The sequence below is a fragment of the Dermacentor andersoni genome, chromosome 7, assembly GCF_023375885.2.
Source record: "Dermacentor andersoni chromosome 7, qqDerAnde1_hic_scaffold, whole genome shotgun sequence".
NCBI lineage: Eukaryota > Metazoa > Arthropoda > Arachnida > Ixodida > Ixodidae > Dermacentor > Dermacentor andersoni.
The window spans coordinates 97,157,858-97,171,326 of record NC_092820.1 but is presented as its reverse complement, the minus strand read 5'-3'; the positions used below and the strand labels follow the sequence as shown (position 1 = coordinate 97,171,326).

The following is a 13,469-nucleotide window of genomic DNA, read 5'->3' as shown; positions in this document are numbered from 1 at the left end:
AATGAACACCGTCTTTCTCTGTTTCCAGCCGGTCCCATTCCTTCTCCTGACTGTCCATGGCAGTTTGGAATCTTCCCCAGTGGCAGTTGCCTGCAGTACTTCAAATGCGAGTTCGGGCTTGCCAACTTGACCAACTGTGAACCGGGACTGGCGTATGACGACGTCACCCACTCCTGCAACTGGCCAGACCTAGTCGACGGATGTGACTCTGAAGGTTCGATCATTTTTCGTATCGCTCACCTTCGCCGACTCAAGATAGACCTGGCGCAACGAAATGTCTCACTGTTCAGTGTTTCGAACCAAACTTGAAAGGCGACTGCAACATTTTTTGAACATGATGCGAAAATGTACCCGATGCGAAGACAACCCTGTGTACGAGGGGAATATTATTCCGCAGGACATAGCATGGAACCGATAATTTATTATATGACGCTCGCTTTTTTTCTTGATGCTATCCCTGCCTAGGCTCTCAGTGATGCCGTCATGAGAGGGCGTGGCGGGGGCGATGACTTGCTTTTCAAATTTACCCCCAGTGCATAGCGACGTGACATACGAGGCACATAAAAGAAATCCAGACAGAAATCCAGCTTGTGCATGTATACTACAGCTTGTGCATGCGAAAAATGAACAACATAGTCACAACAACATATGCACAACAATGTCGAAAGTACACGTGGTTTTATGAAACAGACATGAAAATAGAGCGTGAGAAATTCGTTATCTAACAGCTGCAGCTAATAAGCGATGTCTATATATAGGTTGCTTCCAATAAGATTTTTTAAATATTTTTTTACATTTATATTTTCACACCTCATCTACGTATTCTGATGTGTAGAGAGCGTGAAACAAGATGACGGCGGGGCCCTGTTAGCATGTTGTAAATCTCCGTGGTTGCTTAGTGGCTTTGATGCTGAGCACGAGGGCGCGGGATCCAATCTGGGCCACTGCGGCAGCATTTCGATGTTGGCGAAATGCAAAAACAACCGTGTACTCACACTTAGGCGCGCGTGAATGAACCCCAGGCGGTTAAATTCAATTTATAGTCCCCCAATATATAGTCCCCCATTACAGTGCCCCTCATAATCAGATCGTGGTTTTGGCACGTAAAACTCACACTTCATGTTTAAGCGCGCTGCAAATAAGTATAATGCGAATAACATTCGTAGTGTACTTCGCGCACTTCCCGGGGTCTGTCTGTCTGTCTGTCTATCTATCTATCTATCCATATATATGTATGTGTGTATATATATATATATGTATATATATATATATATATATATATATATATATATATATATATATATATATATATATATATATATATATATATATATATATATATATATATATATATAGGTGGATAGATAGATAGATAGACAAACAGACCGACAGCCAGTCAAATATATATATATATATATATATATATATATATATATATATATATACCCGATTTGAAGACAACCCAGTGTACGCGGGGAATATTATTCCGCAGGAAGTACCATGGAACCGACAATTTATTCTATGAAGCTCGCTTTTTTTTTCTTGATGTTATCCCTGCCTAGGCTGTCAGCGATGCCGTCACTAGCTGTCTATCTATCTATCTATCTATCTATCTATCTATCTATCTATCTATCTATCTATCTATCTATCTATCTATCTATCTATCTATCTATTGTCTGGCTCTAACCGTTTTCCTGCTAACGTGTGGCAGGGTAGTCCATGGTTGAATCCGTAGCGCGTCGGTCTGTTGTGCGGGAGAACCGGGTTAAAAACGCACCGTACGACAAACTTGGGTCGTTGATCATGTGGCACTATGTACCAATACGCCGCTCTTCAACTAACCTTTTTGATCACTACATTGCTCAAAGAGGTCGCGGGATTTGGTATGTGGCATGAGGATGTAATGCTCTTCGTTGAATCTCTTGCATTCATTGAATCGCTTTCACGACGTTCCCAAATATTACCACACATATGAACCAACAAGTTTCATTTACAGCGCACGTGATGCGTTCCGCCTAAGGCGAAATCAGGTGATACAGCTCTGGTATTCTCAAAACCACTTCATAAGGATATAAGGAATGACAATACGCTGATGTGAAGTATTTGTCACTGATTTGGTTCTTGAATAAGGAGGAAAGATGTGCCATACTAACTGGAGGGATCAGCTAGGGAAAATTAAGCTAAGGCAACATAGATGTTCTATGGGGGGTGTCCGAAACCGGACATCCCTGACGAGTTTCCGGCTCACCTAGTCGCTTCCACCGCATGCTGCCAGCAAAAGCATAGCCTTTCCTATTTGTATTTGTTACCAAGAGGGGACTGTTGCTCGGGCGTGCATTCGAGTACCATCTATAGAGCACTGGTGGCGTTTCATCACAAAATAACTTGACAAACTCAACAGCGGCTATGCTTAGTTATCATGGAGCCCATGCATGACAGCGTTAGATGTCAGTATGAAGGTGTTTTTGCATACTCAATAAGGCAATGCTAGAACAAAATAATTAGAAACAAGTTCCACATGTTTTACACAATGCGGTGACGTTGTTTAGCGTGACTGCTGCATGCATACGGAAGAGTTGAATTCTTGTGACGAATTCCTGGCGGAAGTAAAGCACTCACTATGCTGTCTCCTGCTCCCTCCTACTAAGTCTTTGTTTCCATGTCGTGATAATATGTAACCTTAATAATTATTTTTTCGATGCATGGTTGATGTGTTGCCACAAGTCCCGAATCCCGGTGCTATTAGTGTGCACCCCAGATGTGTATCAAGCAACATCACTTTCAAGTCAACTTGCCCATGCTGAAACAATTGGTTGCCACAGGAGAAAAAAAAACTACAATTAGTTGTCTTTTGATTTAATCTGCAAGAATGGTTTTTCTTGCCTGGCCTTCTCCCAACATTCGCACTCCGTTTCCCTTAGAACTGCATGTGCAAATCTCATGTCCCACACAATGGCACAAATTTTAACGGATCTTTATTTCACCGAATAGCGTCACATACCCAAGCGTACGTACTGCATGACATAAGTCGGTGTCGAAAAAGTTTATTTATGAGCGGCACATACCCATTTAAACAAGTTTGCACCAAAGGGGTTCATTGAAATGGGGAACACCGAGTGAGACTTTCGCAGGGACCCAAGTTAGCATGAATTGATCAGCGGCCCGTACACAGTGTTACGTATCCAGTTACCCAAGTTGGTCAACCGGTGGGCTTCGAACTTTTTTTTTGTCGTCGCAGCAGGGCTACAATTTAAACTATGGATACCCAGGGGGCCAAATTTGGTAGGAAAACGATTAGGGACAGTTTACCCAGGAAAAATGCGAGTTCTAAGAGTACTAAGCCGTGATCAATTATGAAAGTTACAGTTTTTGTGTTTCTCCAGCCACGCGAGTGGAGAGCGTGTTGAGGGAGCCTTCTCATTTTCGAGAGTGAATTGATGCAGCGATCGTGGGATTCCGGTGCCCGGACAAAGTGACGGGCCCTGGTGCGAAGTTCTACCCGTATCCACGTTATCCTCATCCGGCTGACTGCACGCGACTCATCACCTGTGTCAACGACAAGCCACGCCTCATCAGCTGCGGATACGGCCAGGCCTTCAGTCAATACAGCTACACTTGTGAAGACGCCGCCAACGTACCCGACTGGTAGGTTCTTTGTCTTGTGTGTGCTGCAATCACTGTACAACTTTTTTTTTTCTTTTCGAACTAAGCTGGGACTTGACTCGCCGTGGTGGATTAGCGGCTATGGTGTTGGGCTGGTAAGCACGAGGTCACGGAATCGAATCCCTGCCACGGCGGCCGTACTTTGAAGGGGGCGAAATGCGAAAACACTCGTGTACATAGATTTGGGTGCACGTTCAAAAACCCCAGTGGGTTCATATTTACGTAGTGCCCCACTACGGCGTGCCTCATGATCATATCGTGATTTTGCACGCAAAACTCACTAATTTTTTTAAATGTAAAGTCAGGCTTAGAAGTTGCCAAAGTTTTGCTTCGGCTAAAGGTATGTGTGAAGTCTTCCTTCAACTTTCCTTTACAGGTAAGTTATATGGATTTAGCAGTTGTGTTATGGAAGTACGTCTGACATATCTCGATTGTCGTGGCGTGTTTCAGTTTAAGGTACGTAGAGCGTAAGCAAGCCGAGTCGTTCAAAACTTGGAGGACTCTTAAGCTTCGCCATCAAGAGTGCAGCGCGATAGATTTCAAAAATCTCTTGCTGCTTGTTACGCTTCCCAGCAACTGCAGCTTTCCTGGGGTTGCGCGATTGTGTTGTTTCAAGGAACCGAGCCGCCGCGTCGCTTGGGAGGGGCGTTGGTGTTTGAGTTCTTGCATAAGATAATTATCTTTTCTGGTATATTCAAATTAAACTCCGATGCTATCACTTCCGTTGGTTGTGTTTAGGTTGTAGTGTACGATTTTTCTGACATACTTTGAGGAGCTCCCTCCTTAGTTCAGTAAGGAGTCTGCGCCACGCGGACGGCCAGTGTGGTGGTGGTTCAACAATGACTTTTCGCGAAGCCGCACCCGACGGCGACATCGCAGTGTTTGCGACACGCTTCCCTCGTGTCAACGCGGTGCGTTTAGCGGTGCATCGTGTCTGTGTGGGCACACATCGGCGTGGCCATCACTGCAGCGACAGCTACCGCTTGTGCTCCCACAGCCTGGACGCACGTCTTCTCACGAAGGAAAACGCGTACCATTGAGTGCCCCTCAGCGTAATGATCTGATAACGTGTGCTTGTCGCAAATATAGCAACACCGCAATCCCGCTTTGCTACTAAGTAATTGGTGGAAATGTACCCGTGTAGCCGCATTTCGCGATCACGACTACGTCTAAGTCTGAACTGCAATCCACAAATTAACAGAGATGTTATCTAACTGAAGCAGTGAACGCATTCTGCCAGCGCAAGACTAAATTTCTACACTACTTTATTTGAAGTCACTGTCGCATATAAACCTCAACTGTTCTCCGAACAGCGAACTCCGCTGACCACTCGTCAAGTAACTTTCAGCTTTTGTTCACTGACTGGCGCGAGTGACACTTGTACCGTTTATTTTGTCGCTCAAAGCAGCTATTTATTTTTGGTAAGCTGCTTTAGTCATGCGGCTGTGCAAATCACTAATAAAGACTCAAACATTGACCGGGGGAGTTACGGCGTCGTACACTACGTCACGATATTGCATACGCTTAAGAGCCTTTTCGGTCGGGCCTTTCATTACACACTCATGCTTTGATGATGATTCGTCTACCTAAATTAGCGAATTGTATACCGGCTGGTTTCCCGCTAATGTTATTGTTAACTTCCTTCAGTGCCGACGAAACTGAGGGCTCGCTTTTCTAGTGAAACAAATTAAAGGCTATAGCCGATCCTACGTAAAGCGCAAGATAATTGGTATTTTGAAACGCCGAAAGCAACAAAGAATATGCTACAGAAACGTGAACTGTTCTCACTCACTGGTTAATATTACAGTACCGAAACTATAGCCGAAACCAATACAAAAACCATCGTTTTGATAGCCTTGCGGAAAAATCTCCAATTCCTGCGTCTTAGGTACTTGGGTTGGATACCAAATTACAAAATCTTTTTATTGCTATAATTATTATTTCATCAGTCAAGATGAATTTTTACCGGCACCGTGAAGTTCCGCATATATTTATCAATAGGCAGGCTGTAGATGGAGACAACAACGCACTCCGCTCCGGTGTACTTAATGTTACTTACATACACAACCATGGAAAAAATTGTGCACCGAAACGGCGATGCATGGGACCAGCCAGGTGGATGGGAATGATCGGCCTACGGGTGGTCTGTGCACGAGGAGAGTTCACAGTTACTGGTACTGTAGTAAGTACGAGACGAACGAAATACAGGTCCGTGTCGGACAATACACTTTCCAGGAAAAAGGTTGTCGAGCCACGCTCGAGACTAGCTACTACCACGCGCAGGATTACCATCGTGCTCAAACCAGATGTTCCGAAGGTGCGCAAGTGTAACGTTGCAACAGACGTCGTTCACAGGGACCTTGAGGATGTCGTCGAGGTAGCATTGCGTTGTTAGTGTGTTATCGAAACGATGGGTCCGATTATGTCGCAATCAAAAATACTGCGCCACACATTAGACGACCGCTGATAATGGTGTCGTGTTTGCGCAAGCCAGTGGATTCAGTTTCTTTAACATGGGTAGCTGGTCACTGATGTGAAACGATAAAACGCCCAACTCTGTGAAAGACTGATACGTAGACTCCAGGAGTGCACATTCAATGACGGGCTGTAGTGGCCAGAGGACGGTTGTGACTCGCGGTCCTTCAGAGTGGGGGTTGCCCCGCCAACGACATGCAGTTGTCACGGTTGACCTTCACGCCTCATCCTTCATTTCACTTCAAGACAGCAACGACGCCCTCCTGAACATACCGAAGAGGCCACGACATGTATTTGTCCCGGTTGATGTTCACGCCTCATCATTCACTTCGCTTCAAGACAGCGGCGACACCTTCTTGACCGTCCCGAAGAGGCCACGACATGCAGTTGTCACGGTTCATGTTCACGCCTCATCATTCACTTCGCTTCAAGAAAGTAACGTTGCCCTCCTGACCATTACGAAGGGGCCCATTATTGATGAAAATGTCCATCCTGGGGAAAAGCATCGACGACAGGTGCTGGCCTCTAATTGTGACGCATTGGAGACAGGTGCACCAGGTACACGAGTTGCTCATTTAAGGCATGAGCACCGCGAGCATCAAGTGGAATACATGATCACCGCGACCAGCACGTTGAGGTCAGGACCCGAGGAGCACGCTGGCGACCAGTGAGGGGCGATGGAGGTGGTGAACGATTCGGCGTTCTGATTGGCGAGTGAATTCTTTCAACGAGGGAAGGAGGTAAGAAAAGGGCATAAAAAGGTGGAGACACTCGGACATTCATTGAGATGCAAAAGACCCTACCACAGTATGCTATGGTAGTTGGGGCCATGTTGAAAAACTTGATCATGTACTTTTTTTTGTATTCTCTTCGACGTCGCTCGGAACCCCTTGTTCTCGCGGCACCTGGCATGGTACCACTAATGGAACCTTCGTCGGTCACACGGAACCCTGACTTCGCAACAGGACGCAGCTTTGTTTACGAAGTTGTTTATGCTCGTTTGCGGCTCGTCGGTAAAGAGGAGTCGAGCGCTTCTTCAGCAGCGGACGTCGCCTCGCTGGCAGCATACTTTTTCCTCAGTGAGCCGCTGCACACCGTGCGGGAGCGAGGAGGAGAGGAAGTCTCCGCGCGCCATGCGTTGAGCCACACGCGCGCATCGTCGTCCTCCATTTCCGCGTTTCTTGGGTGGATCTGTGCCGTAAGTAGGAGACAACGCCGTCGGTGAGATCTTCTCCTTTATTTATTTATTTGCTCCACGAAGAGCCGCCTGATGAGTTTAGGAGGTGGCGATGAGACGAAGTTTTTCGCCACACATTGCGTTCATTACAACTAGAGTGTTATTATGATGCCTGCGAACAGTTGTCCTCCATCACAAAAGTTGCTGGGGGAAGGAGAAGAGCGGAGGGGTTTGTGCGCCGGCGGCCGGAGAGGGGGCGTATTAGGCGCGAGTTTTGAAAACTTGCGGTGGTAGCATATTTACAGCGCTGGTTGTGGATAAAGTGCTGTCATCTGCAGCAGCCGGCGAACCGCGACTGTCTCCGTGAGTAGGATTTGGAGACGACCTGTCTTCTTTTGAAGTGGATGTACTAGCACTCTTTGGTATTTGAGATAGGGCTGATAGCAGCACTCTTGCTTGTGTATTTTTCATCATCGACGGTGCTAGCTGGGGCCCCACTTGCGCGGTGAATGCCTCGGGAGTGTCAACACTAGTGGGTTGCGCGAGTGTGGCGGGTCGGATTGTACAGCCGCAGGCGAGGGCAAATATAAGCTCACAACTGGGGCATCATCTACTATATCAGGGATGCTGCTCGTATCCTGAAGGTAGACATTCTCTTTTGCTGATTTGTATGATATCGTATCTTCAGCAGTGAGGGACTGCGCTTAGGCTTGTTCTTGGCTGGCTGGCGCATGGTCTTCTGTGGTAAGGGCGCTGAGAATTCTTTGCGTAGATGTGCAGCCGTGGTCAGACGTTGCAGCATGAGTCTTACGGAATGTCCTCATCGTTGACACAGATCTTGGCGAGGTTCGCTTTGGTGTCAGTTTGGATGTAGAATGTCCACGCTGTGAGTGAAGAATTCGTCCGCTCTTTCCCTCAGAAGAATGTGGCAAATGCGGGAGCGGCCGAGGTCCCTAGCGAGAGTGAAGGCTTGAAGTAATTCATCGTCGTCTGTCGTAGTAGGAGGATGAAGAATTAAAATTGTAAGCTACATCCTGAAGTACCAAGAGATCCTGGAGTTGAGTCCCACTCCCCTGGGAGCCCTAAGGACGACTGCTGTCGCAAACGTGGTGGTGAGATCAGCAGACGAAAGGAAAATTAGAACGCGACTTGATCGATTTACAAAGGGAACAAAGGCACAACTGGTGCCAGTTGGAGAATTCTATATAATTATAAGCTATTGTAAACTGTGTTGTTCCAGAGGGCATAGCCGAAAGTCAGTTAGGATCTGTGTGTGTAAATATAAAGAGAACGCAGGTATGTAGTTAAACACCAGCCGAAAAATTCAAGCGCATGCTTACTGCCGTTGTTAGTGACACGCCCTTCGGACAATTTTTTTTCTTTCGCTTCTTTTTGAGCTGTGGCAGTATGCCTGATATGCCGAAAACCTTTTAACCACTTACATCTGGCAAGGCAAGAGGAGAGCAAGCAATACGTCTTCACTGGTGCTGGACAGCGATATACATGGGATCATTGGGTAACGTCTGTAACCCATTTAATTGCGATGTTTCCACATGCGCAGCAGAGCACATGCAAATACAACGAAATAAACGTAAGTTTCTGCATATGCATGAAAGCACAAGTAAAAATAGCGGCATAAACGTAGGTCAGAAACAGTGCAGTTACTGTACTAATAGCCTGACACGTAGGTGCAACAGACGCGACTTACAAGCGGGTTGAGGACGCCCTGATTGCTGTAATTTGCCATTGCCAGATACAAGAGAGGAAATGGTTATTACCGCGTCACAGAAACTGCCGCAAGAAAGAGAAAAAAGGGAACCACCAAGAAAAAGAGAAATGGCTGCGATGGAGAATCGAACCCCGAACCACAGCGTGGGAATTAGGGATGCAACCGCAGCGTCAACACTGCAGCTTCCTTGCAGGTGCTTCTCTAGGTGCAATATTAACCACTACGTAAAAAATATTTGGCCCCTTGGTGGAAGGTTTCTTCTGGTTTTATCGTTTCCTAGGCCGATTATACTGCACCTTAAGTATATTTTGCTTCAACCGTTTTCTCCTCAATGATCCACCATGTCTTGATGAAGACAAAGCGGATTGTTCGCACGTAGTATATCTTGGGTACAGCGGCCTCGGAGTCCGGTGTAACGCAGAGGGTAGCTCTTAAGCCTATGCCGCGGGTGCGTCTTGAATGGGGCAGCTGGCGTATGGCCCCGGGGCGGGCGTTACGCGCGAGATAAGCTGACCCATGTCGTCATCCAAAATTTCGTGGTGAGAGTTGCTAACTTCTTTCTGAGTGCAAGTACGAGGAAGAACAGAACCGGTGGGTTTATTTGCATGGAAGAGAATTATTCTGGCTGAGGGACACTCCACGTAGAGGAGATATGTTTCAAACACCCTGGCGTATTCCTAAGATCGCTCGCTAACAAAACATGTCGTGTCATCATCGGCCCATCGGAATGGTCCAAATGTTTGCAGCATCCCGCCCACGAAGTACAAATACCACGCCGGACTCCGCTGTTGATGTTGCAACTTCGCTGTCACACATGTTGCAGTGACGACGTATTCGTAAAGCCGCAGTCGATGAAGTTATCTGAATCGGAAATTGACTCTTATCTGCAATTAGCAGAGTCAAGCCATGATTGTCGTTACTAGTTTCACAGAATGCGGCCGTTGCAGGTATACCTCGAACGCGCGTCGACCTCCTACGTTGACTTGCCGTCATCTAGGCGTTACAGCTGGAATGCTGGTTTTGTCAGCAGTCTCACGACCCGTGCATTTTATATTCAGCTAATACCCCAGACATAATTACGTACGTGTGTCATAGCCTTTGACACTTAGCTTTTGTCTAGCAAATTTTTTCTCAAATGTCGCTAAATGAACGCTAGAACTGCCTAGTGAAGTTTTTTAATGCAGTCGTTTTTGGAATACTGCGACGTAACGCGTCCACTGAAACGTTTTATTTTTCTGCAGTGTCCGCGGCAATGAGGAAAAAACACTGAAATTGTTTCGTTATTTTTCTTTTTTCCTACGTGTACTTTTCTCTTCATGCTTTTGGGGGGCATTGCCACGCATAGTTGTTGATATTTTCCTTGTGACCGCTTTTTAACCGACTAAAGCTGTTATAAAGTTATCGTTGGGCGCAAGACGCGCCTGCATGCATTAAAATGAAAACCGTTTGGGATCAGGTTTCATGCGCGACCCAAATAGTGGCGTACATTGTAGAACGTACACACGGCAACGCTTAAGCTAGACTGTACGATGAGTCATGCGCAAATAGAAGACGTGCCTGACCCCGAGATCAGATAGTGATGCCCAAAGAGTATGCTTGCCAGTCTTGATGGGCTTCAGGGTCACTTAGATTTTTTTGGCGCAAGTTCACCTAATATATATATACAGGGTGATGATGTGCGAAGCTCATTTATAAGATATTCCCCTAACATATAAAATATGTCGAGTTGAATTACAGATCATATCGTCAGCAGCAATAAAAAACGCCATATGAAATTATACATTGAGGCCAGCGGTGACCTTCAGATCATCTGGGATATTTAAAAGCGCCAAATTGTACTAAACGAGTCGATGCTCTCCTTGATATAGTTCCAGTTAGTGCGGGCGTCTTGTTTGATAAAGCTGCGCAAAGTAGCGTTCAAGGAAAAGTTATCGACCGTTTTTCCAACATCACAGAGTGAATTTGGAATTTTCTTTAATTCAAAGAAGGCGATCTCCTCTTTATGAAAAGCTCAGCCATACGTTTTAAATTATTTATAGCTGTATCTATCCTTAGCGTACAAGTGAGGTGGTTTCACATTTTAGGCGTTTTTGGCGGGATCGCTGTCAGGCAGTAAAAAGAACTCCGTCCCAAGATGATTAAACATACCAGCGTCATCACCACAGCATTTAGCGGAGGCGAATTGTTCACGCAACTAACAAAAATTGAAAAGGAACCCTTAAATGGAGAGGTGATTGGGGACTGTGAAGATACATTATCGGCCACAATGACCGATCCATGAACACCTGGTCAAGCAAGAGACGTGGGTTATTCTTAATGTGGCGTAGGGCTTGTCGGCAATTTGTGAAAACTCGTTTTGAAGGATGATTCGAAACGTTACATTTGCCTAAATAATACACTATAGACTGTTTGTCCAAAGTTTCGTGTTAGTTGGTGCAAGATTAAAATATTGTGCGCTTTTCACTTGTATTATGGGCATATTTATGTTTACATGATTTCGTACGTTAATAAACAATCCGTAGATGAACATAAGATAGTTTTCGTAACAGTTCAACATTTGCATGCAGAACCAGGGTTCAGCTCTACATCCCCACACAATATTCCTTTGGAATATAAAAAGAAGCCGTAATGGCCTTATAATATTGTCATGCGCACAGCAGCACATCAGAGAAGAGACAGTCCTTAAGGACAGAATGATTATCACAAATACCGTGCATAGGGTAAGAAACTGGCTTTCTTAGACATGGCCTCAAGTGTTCCCGCGTGCTCGCAAGAGCGATGACAGAATAGAGTCGAACAAGCCATGTATTGGCCCAATTTAATGCCGCCCCAACTTTGCATTCTAGTTTCGCAAAAGTCACCGCGTTATTGAGAGCACACGCATTTCATTACTTTTTTACATCAGTAGCTAAGAATCATATGAGAACTCAATACTAGGCTACTTGGTGCTAACAACTGGCATTCTTTTTTCTTCTTTTACAGCCCTCATGTCCGCTTTCAGAAGAAGTGAAAACCCTCCTGCAAAGGAACAACTGCAACCGGGATACAACGGGTGCTTCGCTAAAAGAATTACCGCAGAAGGATGACATCGTCTATTTCTTTCTGTGCAAAATGCTGCAGTGTTCGTGATTTAAGCACAAACTGCTTTCCGGATTAGAGTCTATAGGCAGCGGTGTTAACAATAGATCGCACTAAAGTTCGTTTGTTTCACCTTTTTACCCCGTTTAATTACAACGAGCTTAATCTGATGTTGTGATTAGAACAATTGGTAAGGAAGTATTCTTTCCTATTTAAATATTACCGCGCCTAGTTGCCAATAAAAGAACTGTGTTGACCACATTCACTCTAAATCGATCTAGAAGTGCGCCGCACTTCGTACAGATGGTGCGGTGCCTCTTTGCGTGCATATTTATGCTCTTCGTCTACACACCTCATATTGAGGCGGGATTCCGGCTACTGCGTTCATGCAGTTCATAGAAGTGAGACCTTTTTGTTTCCTGAGTGCTACCTGACGCGCATTAGGCACTCAGCCAAAGCCTTGATGCCCCACCAATTTGTACATCACTCGCTTCGCCACTTACGCGTCCTATACAGAAACAAAACAACGGCGGCATTTGTACTCAACTGGAAGAAGTGCCTCAAGTGAGCGACCGTTCAGACGATCTGATTCATCTTGCATAGAAAGAACCGCTACAGTGCGTCGAGTGATAAATAAATAAATATATAAATAAATAAATAAATAAACAAATAAATAAATAGATAAGTAAATAAATAAATAAATAAGACAACCAATCAGTCACACAAGAAGATCAGTCAATGAATCAGTCCCTTTTATTAAGGCGCCCACAAACAACCTGGTCGTCTTGGTACTCGCACAAGGGAGAAAGGGTATAACATGCCTAGCCACAGAAAAATACACACATACGCACACACACACGCACACACACCCATATATATATATATATATATATATATATATATATATATATATATATATATATATATATATGCCTGTTGTATCTCCACTGCAGGACGAAGGCCTGTCCCTTGCGATCTGCAATTACCCCTGCCCTGCGCCAACCGATTCCAACTAGCGTACGCGAATTTCCTAATTTCATCGCTCCGTCTAGTCTTCTGTCGTCCTCGATTGCGTTTCCTTTATCTTGTTACCCATTCTTTATCCCAAATGATCTAACGGTAATCTAACCGGCGCATTACATTACCTGCCCAGCTCCATTTTTTTCTCTTCATATTAATTAGACTATCGTCTATAACCGTTTGCTGTCTGGTCCAAACCGCTCCCTTTCTCTCTCTCAACGTTATGCTTAGCAATCTTCAGTCCATCGCTCTTTGCGGTCCAAACCGCAAAGAGCGATTAACTTGCACTCAATCTTCTTTGTCAGCCTCCAAGTCCCTGCCCCATAT

General features: G+C 45.3%; 1 protein-coding gene across 1 annotated transcript in view; it reads left to right on the top strand.

The window, feature by feature from the left end:
• Positions 1-12,383, top strand: part of LOC126534045 (protein obstructor-E-like) — a 30,763-nt gene extending 18,380 nt beyond the window's left edge. Inside the window, exons 3-5 of the mRNA XM_050181267.3 lie at positions 29-214; positions 3,444-3,645; positions 12,027-12,383. Of these exons, the coding sequence (XP_050037224.1) occupies positions 29-214; positions 3,444-3,645; positions 12,027-12,054 (416 nt within the window). The 3' untranslated portion in view covers positions 12,055-12,383. The remainder of the gene's footprint in view (positions 1-28; positions 215-3,443; positions 3,646-12,026) is intronic.
• The last annotated feature ends 1,086 nt before the right edge of the window (positions 12,384-13,469 follow it).